General features: G+C 39.4%; 1 protein-coding gene across 3 annotated transcripts in view; it reads left to right on the top strand.

Annotated features, from left to right (window-relative positions):
• The first annotated feature begins 557 nt into the window (after positions 1-557).
• Positions 558-16,921, top strand: part of YLPM1 (YLP motif containing 1) — a 65,273-nt gene continuing 48,909 nt past the window's right edge. For all 3 annotated transcript variants that reach the window (XR_005030449.2, XM_036913179.2, XM_036913178.2), the window contains exons 1-4: positions 558-1,590; positions 12,479-12,715; positions 13,483-13,659; positions 14,335-15,320. Coding sequence is in view for 2 of the 3 variants with exons in the window: in XM_036913179.2 (XP_036769074.2) it covers positions 721-1,590; positions 12,479-12,715; positions 13,483-13,659; positions 14,335-15,320 (2,270 nt within the window). In the remaining variant the exon portion in view is untranslated. The remainder of the gene's footprint in view (positions 1,591-12,478; positions 12,716-13,482; positions 13,660-14,334; positions 15,321-16,921) is intronic.

Here is a 16,921-nt window from a genome sequence, read left to right as displayed (position 1 = left end):
TTACATCTTCAAAATACGTTTCCATTTTTCACAGATTTGTTCCCAGTTGGATTTTTTTTTAGAATTAAATTAAATCTATTCATTTAATTTGAGAAGAACTGACACCTTTACAATTTTTCCTCTTTTCATTCAAGACTATGGTAAGCATCTCCATTATTTCACATCTAATTTATTCCACTCAGATGTGATTCAGTATGGCTCTGTAGTTTTCTTCATATAAATTCAATACATTTTTCATTAGAGTTATTCCACTTGTTTCATGGATTTTGGTGGTTGTTGCGATTGTTGCTGTTGTGAATGGAATCTTTTTCCCCTTTTTTTTCATTCAAAAATGAACCCGTGCAGCAGTAGGATCTCTACCTCTCCTTTCCGCTGTAAGACTCTATGGTTCCCTGTTCCATGAGAACTTTCTACTCATACTTGCATTATCCGGACCTGAGGAAAGATGGCAACCGGGAGTCGTCAAGCAAAGGGCCGCTCTATCTCGCCTTTGTTCTCCTCTCTGTGGCTACTGCGCAGGCGTAGTCATCCCAGTACGGTCCCCGCCTTCCCGGTCGTGGGCCCAGCTCGGTAGCGCCGGCGCATTGGCGTGCTCCGTTTACACGCTCCGGGGCCTATAGGCGCCGAGAGTTCCGGCTTTCGCCGTCGCCACCGCGGCTCCTGGAGGTCGGTTGCGACGAGTAACGGCGCCGGGACGAGCCCTGCGCCTTCTTCTCCGATATGTACCCTAATTGGGGCCGGTATGGCGGGAGCAGCCACTATCCGCCACCACCGGTCCCACCGCCACCGCCGGTGGCGCTTCCTGAGGCCTCGCCGGGGCCCGGGTACTCGAGCTCGACGACTCCGACGGCTCCCTCCTCCTCAGGCTTCATGAGCTTCCGCGAGCAGCACCTGGCGCAGCTCCAACAGCTGCAGCAGATGCATCAGAAGCAAATGCAGTGCGTGCTCCAACCCCATCATCTTCCTCCGCCCCCCCTGCCGCCCCCGCCGGTGATGCCGGGGGGCGGCTACGGCGAATGGCAGCCACCGCCGCCACCAATGCCCCCGCCACCCGGGCCGGCCCTCAGCTATCAGAAGCAGCAGCAGTACAAACACCAGATGCTCCATCACCAACGAGACGGGCCTCCTGGTTTGGTCCCCATGGAGCTGGACTCCCCCCCTGAATCTCCCCCTGTACCCCCGGGGTCCTATATGCACCCGTCTCAATCTTACATGCCCCCACCTCAGCCACCACCCTCGTATTACCCCCCGACCTCGTCTCAGCCGTACCTGCCTCCTGCTCAGCCCTCCCCTTCCCAGTCCCCACCTTCCCAGTCCTATCTGGCGCCCACCTCTTATTCTTCCTCTTCCTCGTCCTCGCAATCCTATTTGAGCCATTCCCAGTCCTATTTGCCCCCTTCTCAGGCATCTCCTTCCCGCCCCTCCCAGGGCCATTCTAAATCCCAACTACTAGCTCCACCACCACCGTCTGTCCCTTCTGGGAATAAGACAACTGTCCAGCAAGAACCTTTGGAGAGTGGGGCCAAGAGCAAGAGCGCTGAACAGCAGCAAGCTGCCCCTGAGCCAGATCCCTCTACAATGACTCCACAGGTAAGAAAGCATCTGCCTGAGCCGCATCTTTCACCTAGAGGGCTCTAAGTAAGCAGGCCTCCGGGCTTTAACCATTGCTTAGCCTAATTCCAGCACACAATGACTAGCTTATTTACACTCCAAAGGATTGCTTAAGAGTCAGAAGTCTAACATCCCAACTTTTTAATTATGCTAAATGTGGATTATTAAAGAACAGTAGTAGAAGGTGTTTCTAAACACTACATAATAGTGGAGTGGCTCAAGAGTTACTTCTCATGTATATTCTTTGGTTTCCTTTGATGAGCCTCCCAGATTTTGTTGCTGTTGCAAATGGCTTTGTTTTAAAACGTATTTTAAACTAAAATTTACATTTGAGAACCAGCATAAAAAAGAAGCTTCTCAAACGCTGACACTTGAAATGCATATAAGCTTTTTGCAATTAATTCGCTTTTTATAAACATTATTTAGGGTCCACTGATAGCTGTCAGCTTCCTGAATTAAAATGTCTCAGCAAAATGAAGGATGGAAATCCTGGTCTTAATCAGAAGCATCCTAATTATGTTTATACATATACAGTACATGGGGGAGTCTGTACACATTTAACCCTTTTGGGAATTTGGGTCATCTAAGGGATTGACCCAGTATCCTCTCCTCATTTACAGATAGTTTTAAGATGTGACCAATCATGTTGCATTGCATTATTGTTACCATTCACTCCAGAGTAACAGCACTGGAATTTGGCCAGGGTAAAAAAAAGTTTGTGATATCTCTTCCTTCACAAGAGAGCCATTTCTCTAAACTTCTGCTTCTCACGGAATGGTCAGAGATTGATAGTGTAGCAGTAGTAAGTGAATTCCTCCATTAAGAAAGAAAGAGCTAAGGTGGAATAAATAATTTTTTATAGCTTTTTAAAATAGACACTTTTAGCAATTATCAATTGACCTTAGATTCACTAACAAAAAAATAATCTTTCAATCTACAAGTTCAGATTTACATACAAAAGATTTCCAAAATGTAGGGATGTTGTACTCTAATTTCATAGTGGTTTGGCATTCGAAATTAGGAACAGAAACAAGTTGTTTTAAGTAAGCAAAATGATGTACTTGGCTCTTCGTCAGGAGAAAACACTTGAGAGATGCTGGAGTAAAGTAGTAGAGTAAGTGATTCTGTTGGTTTACACCTAATTAGTACCATCCCACCAGGTTGTTTTCTCATATTCTTCTATTATAGACACAGAATTTATGTCCTCTTCCCCATCCCATGCTGAAATTCCCAGTGCTTTTGTTGTCAAACACTCTCAGAATTAGTCCAAGCCAAAATACAACATTTATGTCCTCATCTCTACTAGACTGTTTTTCTGGCCTTTTATAAAGACAAATTAGTTGTTTTTTGAGGGAAAGAGGAGGAAACAGACTGGTCCTTAATATAAACACTTATCGTGAACACTGCTTTTGCTTCTCTGCCTTTGTACTCTTGTTCATAGTGAACTTTTTTTAGTGCTTAGAATCTTCATTGCCTCCAATTCTTTGGTGAAAGCAGGAAATAAAAGTATTGGAAGATGAGGTTTGAGAGGTATAAATGGGCCAGATCAAGAATGGCCTTATAAGCCTGTTTGGACATTCTTAGAATTCATATCCCAACATCTCAGCCCTTTCTCCCCACTTAACAGTTGTATTATTTTCAAGGCACATCTCAAATATATGGTCTCTGTGAAGCCGTGCCTGTGCTCACTCATCTGGTTTGGTTCTGTCCGATTGTAAATTCCTTGCAGACAGGGACTATCTCACTCATTTTTTTAAATCCCTGTAGTACCTGGGACAGTGCCTTGCAAATTGTAAACTCTCCAGGAAGATTTGTTGAATAAGATACAAGAGTTGTCACATTCTAAATTTAGGATACTTTGGCTTATTAAATGATGAATATTTTCTTCATGCCTACGTCAATCTCTAACAATGAACCCTTCAGCATATTTATTATTCTTTGATTCTTATTTTATTTTTGGAATGTCATTAAAAATGTTTATGGTGAAAGATTTTAAACATACACAGAAAGAGAAAATGGTATGATTCCCCCTATGTAATCATCATTCAGATTCAACAGCTATCAAGATTTTGCCATGTTTACTTCACCTATGCCTTTATTATTATTGCTGTTGAAATATTTTAAAGTTAATCTGGCTCTCATGTCATTTCATCCTCACATTCTTAATTAGACATCTTTAAAAAAAAGAAATGGACCTTTTCTTAGGTAAATAGAAACCTAGCAAAATTAACAACAGTTCCTTTGTATCATCTAATTCCTGCTCCATTCAAAATTTCTGCATTGTCTCATCATACCAATGGAATTAAAAATAATTCCTTGACAGCATCCATGTTAAAATTCCCCAGTGGACTTAATTATGTTTTTGGTTTCTTCAAATCAGGACCCGACAGATACATTATTGAGCACAACAATCCTTTGTTGTGGGGGGCATTGTCCTGTGCATCATAGGACATTTACCAGCATCTCTGGCTTCTACCTACTAGGTGCTACTAGCAGCCCCCAGTTGTAACACCCAGAAATGTTTCTAGAAATTGTCCCTTGGGAGCTAAATCATCCTCAGTTGTGAACTCCTGATCTAGTTCAGTCTCTCCTGTTCTTTTTTTACCCCATGCCAGTAAAACCTGTGTCAGTTGCCCAATAGAATGTCTAGTTACATCTCCTTTCTCATGGGGTCATTTGACTTGTTCCACATCCTCCGTGTGTTTTGTAAACTAGAATTTAAGTCTGAAAACTTAGATTTAAGCATACCTTTCTTTTGGCAAGTGTACTTCCTAACCTAGGTGGTGGTGTGTACTTCTTTCGCATGCCGACAGAAAACATGCAATGCCTCGTTGTCCTACTATTATTGATGCCAACATTGATCAGGGTTGACGGTCTGGTTCCTCTACTCTGAAGCCTCCCATCAGTCTTGCATCTGAGGTTTCATCTAATGGTTCATCCATTGATTGTCTTTGCCTGAGTGAGTGAATTCTTCATTAGACGTTGTAGCATGGTAATTTTTTTTCTGCTATTTCTTCTACATTTACCACATGGAATTCTGTAAAGAAAACCGTTTACTCATGAACTAGGGTTGTGTTACTGTAAATACAGTTAGTATAGGAAAGACAGGGTAAATGTTGGATATTCCTCCATTTAATTTCCAATTTTCAGACTAAACATTGGTGATTTAACACAGTATGTCTCTCTCTCTTTTTTTTAAATATCTTTAATGTACAATTACTTGAACAACATTATGGTTACTAGACTCCCCTATTATCAAGTCTCCCCTACATACCCCATTACAGTCACTGTCCATCAGTGTAGTAAGATGCTATAGAATCACTACTTATCTTCTCTGTTTATACTGCCTTCCCCATGTCCCCAACCCCCTACATTATGTGTGCTAATCGTAAAGTCCTGTTTTCCCGCTTATCCCTCCCTTCCCACCCATCCTCTCCAGTCCCTTTACCTTTGGTAACTGTTATTCCATTCTTGGGTTCTGTGAGTCTGCTGCTGTTTTCGTCCTTCCGTTTTTTCTTTGCTGTTATACTCCACAGATGAGTGAAATCATTTGATACTTGTCTTTCTCTGCCTGGCTTATTTCACTGAGCATAATACCCTCTAGCTCCATCCATGTTGTTGTAAATGGTAGGATTTGTTTTCTTCTTATGGCTGAATAATATTCCATTGTGTATATGTACCACATCTTCTTTATCCATTCATCTACTGATGGACACTTAGGTTGCTTCCATTTCTTGGCTATTGTAAATAGTGCTGTGATAAACATAGGAGTGCATCTGTCTTTTTCAAACTGGGCTCCTGCATTCTTAGGGTAAATTCCTAGAAGTGGAATTCCTGGGTCAAATGGTATTTCTATTTAGTTTTTTGAGGAACCTCCATACTGCTTTCCACAATGGTTGAACTAGTTTACATTCCCACCAGCAGTGTAGGATGGTTCCCCTTTCTCCACATCCTCGCCAGCATTTGTTGTTGTTTGTCTTTGGATGTTGGCCATCCTAACTGGTGTGAGGTAATACCTCATTGTGGTTTTAATTTGCATTTCCCTGATGATTAGTGATGTGGAGCATCTTTTCATGTGCCTGTTGGCCATCTGAATTTCTTCTTTGGAGAAGTGTCTGTTCAGATCCTGTGCCCATTTGTTTATTGGATTATTTGCTTTTTGTTTGTTGAAGTGGGTGAGCTCTTTATATATTTTGGATGTCAACCCTCTATCGGATCTGTCATTTATGAATATATTCTCCCATACTGTAGGATATCTTTTTGTTCTACTGATGGTATCCTTTGCTGTACAGAAGCTTTTTAGTTTGATATAGTCCCACTTGTTCATTTTTGCTTTTGTTTCCCTTGCCCATGGAGATATGTTCATGAAGAAGTTGCTCATGTTTATGTCCAAGAGATTTTTGCCTATATTTTTTTCTAAGAGTTTTATGATTTCATGACTTAAATTCAGGTCTTTGATCCATTTTGCGTTTACTTTTGTGTATGGGGTTAGACAATAATCCAGTTTCATTCTCTTAAATGTAGCTGTCCAGTTTTGCCAACACCAGCTGTTGAAGAGACTATCATTTCCCTGTTGTATATCCATAGCTCCTTTATCATAAATTAATTGACCATATATGCTTGGGTTTATATCTGGGCTCTCTATTGTGTTCTGCTGGTCTGTGGGTCTGTTCTTGTGCCAGTACCAAATTGTCTTGATTACTGTGGCTTTGTAGTAGTGCTTGAAGTCAGGGAGCATAATTCCCCCTGCTTTATTCTTCCTTCTCAGGATTGCTTTGGCTATTCGGGGTCTTTTGTGGTTCCATATGAATTTTAGAACTATTTGGTCTAGTTCATTGAAGAATGCTGTAGGTATTTTGATAGGGATTGCATTGAATCTGTATATTGCTTTAGGCAGGATGGCCATTTTGATAATATTAATTCTTCCTAGCCAAGAGCATGGGATAAATTTCCTTTTATTAGTGTCCCCTTTAATTTCTTTTAAGAGTGTACCATAGTTTTCAGGGTATAGATCTTTCACTTCCTTGGTTAGGTTTATTCCTAGGTAGTATTTTATTCTTTTTGATGTAATTGTGAATGGAATTGTTTTCCTGATTTCTCTTTCTGCTAGTTCATCGTTAGTGTATAGGAATGCAACAGATTTCTGTGTATTTTGTATCCCACAACTTTGCTGAATTCAGATATTAGATCTAGTAGTTTTGGAGTGGATTCTTTAGGGTTTTTTATGTACAATATCATGTCATCTGCAAACAGGGACAGTTTGACTTCTTCTTTGCCAATCTGGATGCCTTCTATTTCTTTGTGTTGTCTGATTGCCGTGGCTAGGACCTCCAGAACTATGCTGAATAAAAGTGGGGAGAGTGGGCATCTTTGTCTTGTTCCCAATCTTAAAGGAAAAGCTTTCAGCTTCTTGCTGTTAAGTATAATGTTGGCTATGGGTTTGTTGTATATGGCCTTTATTATGTTGAGATACTTGCCCTCTATACCCATTTTGTTGTAAGTTTTTATCATGAATGGATGTTGAATTTTGTCAAATGCTTTTTCAGCATCAATGGAGATGATCATGTGGTTTTTGTCCTTCTTTTTGTTGATCTGGTGGATGATGTTGGTGAATTTTCGAATGTTGTACCATCCTTGCATCCCTGAGATCACTATGTCTCTTTTGAAGAATTTACTTTCTATGTGTTTAATGGACTGGCATGGTAAAGTGCATACTAGCCTTTCTACCATGAATTATGATTTTATTTATCCTTTTCTTCTCAAAATGTATTTGAGGAAAAGCTGTTGACTTTGATTAGATTTTTTAGTCTTTTATTTAATATTCAATTTTGTATTGGGTAGCAACTATGTGCCAAATTCTGTGCTTAGTTGAGTACTGAGGATGAAATAGGGGACAAGATAGACATGGTACCTGCCCTCATTGACTTGTTCTGATGTGGGGAAATGATATTTAATAAGTAAGTAAGAGAAGTACAGGGTGCTATGGGATTATAAAATGTAAAATATCACTAGACTGTTTCATAAGGAATGGGAAAAGATGAGTGTTTTGTTTAGCTCACCGTTGTATTCACAGTGCCTTGCTCAGTGTCTAGCACATAGTAGTTGAAGAATGAATATTTTTTAAATGATTGGATATAGCTGGGAGCTCTAACCAACTGAAGAGGCCTCCCTTTGTAGGTAGTGTTTTAAGTGAAGTCTGAAGAATGGGTAGGAATTAACCAGATAGAGTTCAAATAGTTAAGTTCAGTAAGGCTTACTAGAAACTTAGGGTGAGAATAGTAGACACAAACCAGATCAGGGAAGGCCTGTGAGGAGTTTATCCTAAGGGCAGTAGGAAGCCAATGAAGAATTTTATATAGGCAAATATGACAGATTAGCATTTTTGAAAGCTCACTGTGCTTACAGTGTGGAAAGTGGAATAGAAAGAACCAAGAGTGATTTAGAGAGAAGAGTTAATTGACTAATCCAGGCAAGAGATAATAGTGGCATGCAGTTGGATGGTGATAGTGGAGGTGGAGAGAAGATGGAAATAGTGGAGATGGAAAGACTGGCAAAATATTTAAGTGCTAGAATCCAGTTGGAGATTGAGCAGTAGTGGAGAGGGAGGTGTCAGGGATGATTCCTGGGTTACTGGGATAGGGTCCCATTTTTGAATAAAATAGGAAAATCTTGAGGAGGAAGAACAGGTCTGGGGATGAAGAGAAAGTAACGAGTTACATTTTAGACATACTGAGTTTGAGGGCCTTGAGACCTAAGATTCCAAATGGAAATGTCCAGTTGGAAGTTAGATAATAGGTCTGGAGTCTAGAAGTGAGATCTGGGAGACGTGATTGGTTTGTGAGTCATCAGCATAAAAATGGTATTTGAAGGCACAGAAATAGATGAAGTCTCCCAAGGAATGTGTGTAGAACAGGAATAGAGTTTAAAGGCTGTTGAGCCTAGCCCTGCAGAATTGCAGTATCTAAGGGAACCAAATGGGCAGATAGAAAATCAGGACAGTGCAGTGCCACAGAAGTGAAGGGAAGACTGTTTCTAGGAGGGAGTGGTCAGCTGTGTCATGTATTGCTGAGAGGTCAAGCAAGATAAAGACTGTGAGCTATCTTTTGCATTTACTGACATGTAGATTATTGTTGACCTTGGCAGGAGCAGTTTCATAGTGACTGAAGCCATATTGCATTGATTTGAGGAGTGATGGAAGGTGAGGAAATGGGGATGGTGAGTATAGACAACTCTTTCAAGAAGTTTGACTGAAGGAGAGAGAGAGAATGAGGGCAGGAGCTGGAGGAAGAGGTGAAGTAAAGGAGGTTTTTTTATTTTTAAATGGGACTAAGTTTATCTGGTGACCTTAATTCCTGGAGTAGAATGTGAACCTCAAAAATATTGAAAGTAAATATATTTTCAATAAATTTAAAATATGGAAATCCAATTCATTATTTTACTAGGTTCCCCACTGCCACCACCTTGCTTTAGAACATTATAAGGCATAGAACATTTAGTATTACAGGCATTCATAACAATTGACCTGGATAGAAAAGGCAGCCTTCCAGAAATAATCTTTTAAATATCACTCACACACGCTCTCTCTGCCTCTCTCACCCTCTCTCCCTCTCCCTCTCTCCTCCTTTATACTTCCCTAATGGAAAATCATTTAGAACTTAGTTCGTTATTATACTGGTAGCAAGTGATCAGTAAGGGCTTGCTGGATAAATTAACATCTTTTCTTGTAATGGTATTTGTGACAAATAGTTCTTACATCCTTCCTCTTTAATTCCCTTCATTCAGTCTCTTGAATGTGACATTTGCCATGATTTTCCTCAACCTGTGCACTAATATCCCATGAGATGGGTTGTCTGATAAGATGGGGCATTCTGAAGAACTGGCTGCTAGTTCAGCTTCATTAGCAAGTCCAGACAGGTTTTTTCCTTTCTAAAATAGAGATAAATCACTCTTCTCTTGGGGTCACTGAGGACATTTCTCAATGATGTCATTATTCACTTGTAGAGCTTTAAAAATGTGCCAAAGCCTAGTCCTAGGATTGAATTAGATCTGGTTTCTGTTTATTGGGTTCACATTAAATAGAAAATTGACCTACAGTTCATACTGTCAGTAAATCAACAAGTATTTTGAGTTCCTAACAAGGTTCTTAACACTAGACTAGGTCTAAGACAAAGATGGGAAGCATGAGAATAAGGTGAATACAAATTGGTAAAGCATGTAGACTTGTATAGTCTTTTTTTTTTTTTTTTTTTTTTTTGTATAGTCTTAATATCTGTAGCCATTGGCTTCTAGTTTATGAAAATAGTTTGCATCTTTCTATCTTTTAGTGATGCTTTTAAAGCAACTTGAAAAAAAAGGAAACTTTTTAACTTCTGCCTGAGATTGAGTTTATTAATTTTTTAAGCTGAAAGGTATACCTGTTGCTATTTTTAGTATTTCCTTAAAATAACGGAACAAAGTTGAAAATATTTTAATATTACATTATTGTTGACTATCATGGGCAGTGTGCTGGTATTTTTTTATTTTAAATAGTAAAAATAATTATATCCTGGGAGCTGATGGTTATGTACATGATAATTAAAAGACAGAAAAATGCCAATCATGACCCAAACTGCAAGATGTGATTAGTGAGATGGAATTTATTCTTCTCAATGGTTTGGAGCAGGTTTTCAGGTCATAGAAATGAGTGGCCTAAGAGGGAAGTCTTCAGCTGATCAATAAGCATTCATTGATATTCTACTGTGTGCTCCAGCACTATACTGAAGCACCAGATAGGACATACAAAAAGCATGTGACATCTTTCTCCCAAGAAAATTACATTCTTCAAGTGAAAGAACAGATAATAAAATATTATGTTTAATTAGAAAAGAGTTTTTATTATATGTATTTTATGCATTTGTTTGCATATACAAAATTGGAGAGAATGCAAAATATTAATATAGGAAATCCTAGTTATTCAAAGATAATGAATCCCAATAAGTAAAATAAATCTTTCAACACAGGGACCAAAAGTTTATTGTAAATACTAAAAAAAAAAATTTGATTTGGGATACAATCTTGAAAAACAGATCTCAAAATCATAAAGAAATAGCTGAGTCTTAGAATAAACAAAGAATAAATAAGATGTAGATTGGGTTTCTGTACCATAATTTTTGTGACAAAATTATGGCAGCATTATATATCATCTTTTCTTTGTTTTTGGATATATCAAAAAATATTTTAGGGATTCAGCAATTTTCTCAGGGGTTATTTTTTGGCCTTTGTTATATCATTCTCTTTTGTAATTCCTAATATAAAAATTCCTTTAGTTGTTAATTGGTCAGAGTTCTGTTAGGTCCTCAGCTATCAGTAATGAGTTCTGAAATTCTCCAATGTCACTTTCATAAAATCCTGCATCCTTGTAATTATGGCAGAAATATATACTGTTGTTGTTCATTATAGAAATACATAGGACAGTTCATCAGTAAATAATTTAGTGTTATGACTTTTTTCCTTTATGCAACCTTCAAAGAATGGGAAATTATATAATCAATACTGGGATACTGAAGATCCGGTAGTTATTTCTGAGCGGTGATACTTTTCATTGATTTTAAATAATTAGTTATTGCTTATTTGCAGAGTTTATTTTCTTTATTTGAGGTAGTCATGTTCTAGAAAGTCACCAGGAGTGCTGAGATAGTGAATACTGAACCACTGCTCCTAGGGGAAATACAAGGTTAGATTCCTGTGAGCCTTTGGTTACATTTTCATCAATCAATCAATACATAACCTTGTTTTTTATATGTTCTGATTTAAAAATACATTATTTAATATACATTGTTGATTCATTAACATTGAACTTACAGCCATCAGCACTGTAATACATGCCTGAATGAAGTTTATCTAATACACACTCAAAAAAGCACACGAAGCCCTTTTGCACTTAGGAACACTAGACAGCACTTTAACATGATGCTTGAGGGCCATTTTAAAGAGCAGAATCACCATCAAAAAACACAGAAATGTGAAAAACGTTGTCCTAAAAAGACCATGAAAAGGACACTTATTTACAGTATGAGAGCTAAACAAAAAGGCAGAGTGTGGGGAACATACAAGTCAGGTGACTCAGATTTTTCACTACCTTGTTGCATGTCCATGATGATCACCAGAGCTCCCCAAATACTTATTTTGGAATGAGAAATAAATTTTAGCAAGGAGGCAAATTCGCAAATACAGAATCTACACATAATGAGGATCAACTGTATTTCCTGATTTTTTTTCCACATAACACTTATTATTATTGTAATTTTTTTGAAGTGAAAGCATAAAACAAGCTTCCAGAGAATTAAATTACAGTATAATTTGGAAGTCAAAGCTGAAACTTTAAAAAATAGGTAGAAAGCATTTTAAAGACAGTATATTATCATTTATGAGTACATATCTGGGTATGGCTAGAATGGTGACACAGCAGTGTTTAAAAGAGGGAAGAGCACTGGAGGAGAGAGAAGGCAGAGAGAAGACGTAGGACTATTTGCTTATGTTCATTAATTACGAGACCCTTGCAGATAAATCTGAGCCAACTAAAGGCAGGTTAAAAACAAGTAGCTGTGAATACTGATTTACTCTGAGCACGTATCGAAAAAGACTGTTCTTACCTCCAGAAGCATGTGTTTTAAGAGAGTAGAGAAGTATGTTGAATTAATATGTATGGTTTAACTTAAATGTGTAAATTTGGGGGAGGAATTGAAAGATTTGTTTACTTATTTGCCTTTCTCAGTCCAGCTTTGCCTTTTGTTACATATGGACCAAACAAACGTAGCTCTCTGTCAACACCAAGTTGCAGATATATAGGACTGTCAGTTAAAATTCTTAAAAATGGCTTCTGTTGTAGGAACAGCAGCAGTACTGGTATCGGCAGCACCTGCTTAGTTTGCAGCAGAGGACAAAAGTACATTTGCCAGGACACAAGAAAGTTCCTGTTGTAGAAAAGGATACACCTGAGCCTGTAAAAGAAAAAGTCACGGTACCTGCCACCAGTCAAGTACCAGAATCCCCTCCATCTGAGGAACCTCCATTACCACCTCCTAATGAGGAGGTACCACCTCCTCTCCCACCTGAGGAACCCCAGGTAACCAAAAAATTAATTACTCGGTGTTTATTAAATTGTTCAGCTATTTTTCCTGATTTATTTATATATACTTTTGTCATAAATTGATGTATATTTTCATGTTTTTTTTTCAAGTACATGTACAATTCCGTTTGTGGAAGCTGCCTGCCTTCTCTGGTTTAGGAAAGGTTTTTTTTTTCATCGTTTTTTTTTCATCGTTTAAGTGAGAGTGAAGAATTACACACTCTTCTGAATTGAGTGTCTCTAAGCACGAAAGGGATGCTGGGAATTTTCATTTTGGTGGCTCAGGGCTTCAGCTTTTAATGTCAGACTGTCCAGGCTATAGTCTGGGTACATGGAAGTTCTCACATTGGTCCAAAGGTCATTGTTCTCCCAAGAGCCTAATGTGGAAACACAATTGAACTGTAATGATTACACTGTAGTCTGTTGGTGAAAAGTGACTGGTGAAAAGAGATTGCTCATAGGGTGAAAAGGACAGTAACTGTAGATTGACTTTGTTGGGGAAATGGTTGTCCTATTTAGGAACAGTGAGGTGGTTATTCCAGTGAAGTCCGTGGATTTATAAACCCCTTTGTACTGTATCCATGATCACAGTAAAGATAGAGTGAGGTATTTCACCTGAAGGCAGAAGAGTATTTCTGTCAGAGTCATGGGAATCCTGGACTTTGTAATACAGGACAGCCTAATACTTTGTAAAATATTTAGACTTCTTGTTAAATTGGTTGTTTTATGACTACTTAAAAGCATGCCCTGTATTTGATGCTCAGTCCGAGGACCCGGAGGAGGACGCGCGGCTGAAGCAGCTGCAGGCAGCGGCAGCACACTGGCAGCAGCACCGGCAGCAGCGCGTTGGCGTCCAGTACCAGGGGATCATGCAGAAGCACGGCCAGCTGCAGCGCCTCCTGCAGCGGTACCAGCAGGTGGTGCAGCCACCGCCTGTGCAGGCGAGTGCCCCACGGACCTAGTCACCAGGAGGATCACGTGAAGAAGGAAGGCTGCCCAGGGGTGATGCATAGTTGTCTGTCGCGTTACCTGGAGTTTGGGAAGTGTGACGCTGACAGCTCTCTTGAGGGCCGGGGGGCGGGCAGGTATGGTGGCATCTCCGGATCCTGTCAACCCAGGCAGATGTTACAGTGCTGTTGCTAAGGGATTGGAGAATGAGGGATTCTTACTGTGTAGCTGGAAGTTAACCCGAGTTTCGCCTGCAAACCACTACAGTAACAACTAGAAAGATCAAAGCAGCCACCACAAAACCTGAGCAAATATACCATAAAAGATGAAGTGACTTACATATTGTTTGTCTTTTATCTTTGAGGTATAAACCTTTGTTTATATGTCTATAATAATCATTTTTCAAGTTTCTAAAATAATCCATAGAAATATTAAAAACTTGAAAAGTACTTATTCCTGAGATAGGTTATTTGCTTTAATATTTGCATTTTCCAACTCTGTGATAACTTATATAAATAAATCAAAGAAAGAAAGGTTTAACAAACTTACCCTTAGTGTCTTTAGTGTTTTCCTAAGGCTTCAAATGCCCTTGATTCATTAATATATGAACTTATGATTGAGTCTCTTAGACGAATACCTTGAAGTAATTTTTGTCCCTTCCTTTGTAGACCATGTCTGTAGATGTGCAGCTGCGGCATTACGAAATGCAGCACCAGCAGTTTCAGCATCTCTACCAAGAGTGGGAGCGAGAGTTTCAGCTGTGGGAGGAACAGCTCCACTCCTATCCTCATAAAGATCAGCTTCAGGAGTATGAAAAGCAATGGAAGACATGGCAGGGACATATGAAGGCGACTCAGACCTATCTCCAGGAAAAAGTCAATTCATTTCAGAACATGAAGAACCAGTATATGGGGAACATGTCAATGCCACCTCCTTTTGTTCCATATTCTCAGATGCCTCCACCTCTACCAACAATGCCCCCCCCAGTCCTGCCTCCGTCCTTGCCACCACCAGTGATGCCCCCTGCCCTACCTGCGACAGTGCCACCGCCTGGCATGCCCCCACCTGTGATGCCACCTGCTCTGCCAACCTCTGTGCCCCCACCAGTGATGCCTCCATCTCTCTCTTCAACAGGGCCACCACCAGTTCTTCCCCCACCTTCCCTCTCTTCTGCAGGGCCACCACCAGTTCTTCCCCCACCCTCCCTCTCTTCAACAGCACCTCCACCTGTCCTGCCCCTCCCACCATTGTCTTCAGCCACACCTCCTCCAGGAATACCTCCCCCTGGGGTTCCACAAGGAATGCCTCCGCAGTTAGCAGCAGCCCCAGTTCCACCAGCCTCTGTTTCTCAGAGCTCACAAGTTCCAGAGAAACCTAGACCAGCACTGCTTCCTACTCCTGTGTCTTTTGGTTCAGCCCCTCCCTCAGTTTACCATCCTCCAGTGCCGTCAACTGTTGGCCCATCAGAACAAGTGAATTCTAAAGCTCCTCGGAGCAAGTCTGCCCTGCCATATGGTTCGTTCTCATCTGAGCAAGGACTTGGGGAGTCTTCAGCTGCTCCATCTCAGCCAGTCATGGACCTGCCAGTGAGGTCAGGTGGACTACTTCCAGATCCTCCTAGAAGCAGTTACTTGGAAGGTCCAAGAGGCCCAAGGTAGGTCTGCCTTTTGTTTGGTTGGTTTGATTTGGTCTGGCTTTTTTGTTGATCTAGGCTGAGTAGGCCCTAATAGTATTAAAAACTTAATTTAACAACTTTTATATTCTCTTTGTGCTTTTATGTACATTGCTGGTTTATAATTAATAATGTATTATTCACTCTTTAGACATGACATAATGAAATCTAGAAATGGTAACTTGGCCCCATTTCTTTGATATTGCTTTTATCCTATATGTAGAGATTATAGTCCAGGATGAAAGTTATGTTTTAGAGTAATGCTTATCAATTTCTTACTGTCTTTTCAGCTTCAGAAGTAATAATTATTCTATTTGTCTTTTCTGCTTTTCATTTATTTTACAAATAACTGAATTAGTAACTTCCTTCTTTTTGTTAGGTAATATGCTAGCTATTTGGAAGATAAAGATGAATAACAAGTACCTACTAGTGAAATAAGGCAATTAAGTTTAGTGTAAGGGTAAATAGGACTTTTATTTTATCCATTTGTTCAGCAAATATTAAGTTCCTGTTCTATGCTTATAGCAGTGAATATAATAGAACAGAAAGTTTCTGCCCCATGGATTCTTTTCCTCAGTTTGGGAGATGTTTTTCTTTGGTCTGAACCACATTTTATTTAGAAAAAGCACACAAAAAAATATACTTGCAGTTTCTAAGTTGTTTTCTCTTTATCTTTTAAAAAGCATTAACTCATTCTTCCAAGCTTGTAAAAATAATATATTTTCTCCCCGAGTTGACTTAAATGATAATTTTCCTATAGAAAAACATTTTCAATCAGGTTTTTTTCAAACTGGAAATTGTAATAGAAATACATACTTGTTATGCAAAATTCAGACCGTACAGAAGAGTACTGAAAAAAGTAGGTCGCCTAACTCTGCCACCTAGAGATAATTTATAATATATATATCATAAAAATGAGATCATACTTAGTATATTGTCTTTTAACTTGCTTTTTCCACTTGTCAGTACATTGGTTAGTTTTCCACCGATGTCAGTGGTTCTATATAATCATTTTAAATTCAGACTTAATTTCAAGATTTGAAAGCAAAGTACATCTTTTATTGTTCCCCAAGTTTGTAATTCTGAAAACAACACAGCACAAAACTCCATCCAAAATCAAAGCTGATTAGAGGCAATTAACATGAACTCCTCTGGGTACCAGACGCCTTGCCCAAGGCTTTACGTACATTATCTCATGGAGTCTTCTCAACAAGCTGTGAACTAGGCAGGTTCATACCCTACATATACCCTTTACAAACTGGGGCTAAGAGGATTGGATAAATTGCTCAGGATCGTGTAACTGGGACAGTAGAGCCTGAGTCTACACCCAGTGGGTGCTCAGTCCAGAAGATTCCCAGAGCAAACTCCCCAGAGTGTTAAATGCTGTGTTTATTGCCATGGTTCAGTGATACTTGTACTGTCAGTGATTGAAAATACATTCTTCTGTCTTGATTTATTTGGCATGTGTATCTTTTATTTGAATTCCTGCTTGTCTTCTGGATTGAATGTTGCCTTTTAGATCTGGTGACTAATTTGCTATCAGAAAAGTACATTCCTAATGCCTCGTGAAGCATAGATTTCCT

This window comes from Manis pentadactyla, chromosome 11 (genome assembly GCF_030020395.1).
Source record: "Manis pentadactyla isolate mManPen7 chromosome 11, mManPen7.hap1, whole genome shotgun sequence".
Classification (NCBI taxonomy): Eukaryota; Metazoa; Chordata; class Mammalia; order Pholidota; family Manidae; genus Manis; species Manis pentadactyla.
Note: the sequence above shows the minus strand (reverse complement) of the source record. Positions and strands in the feature narration are given on the sequence as shown.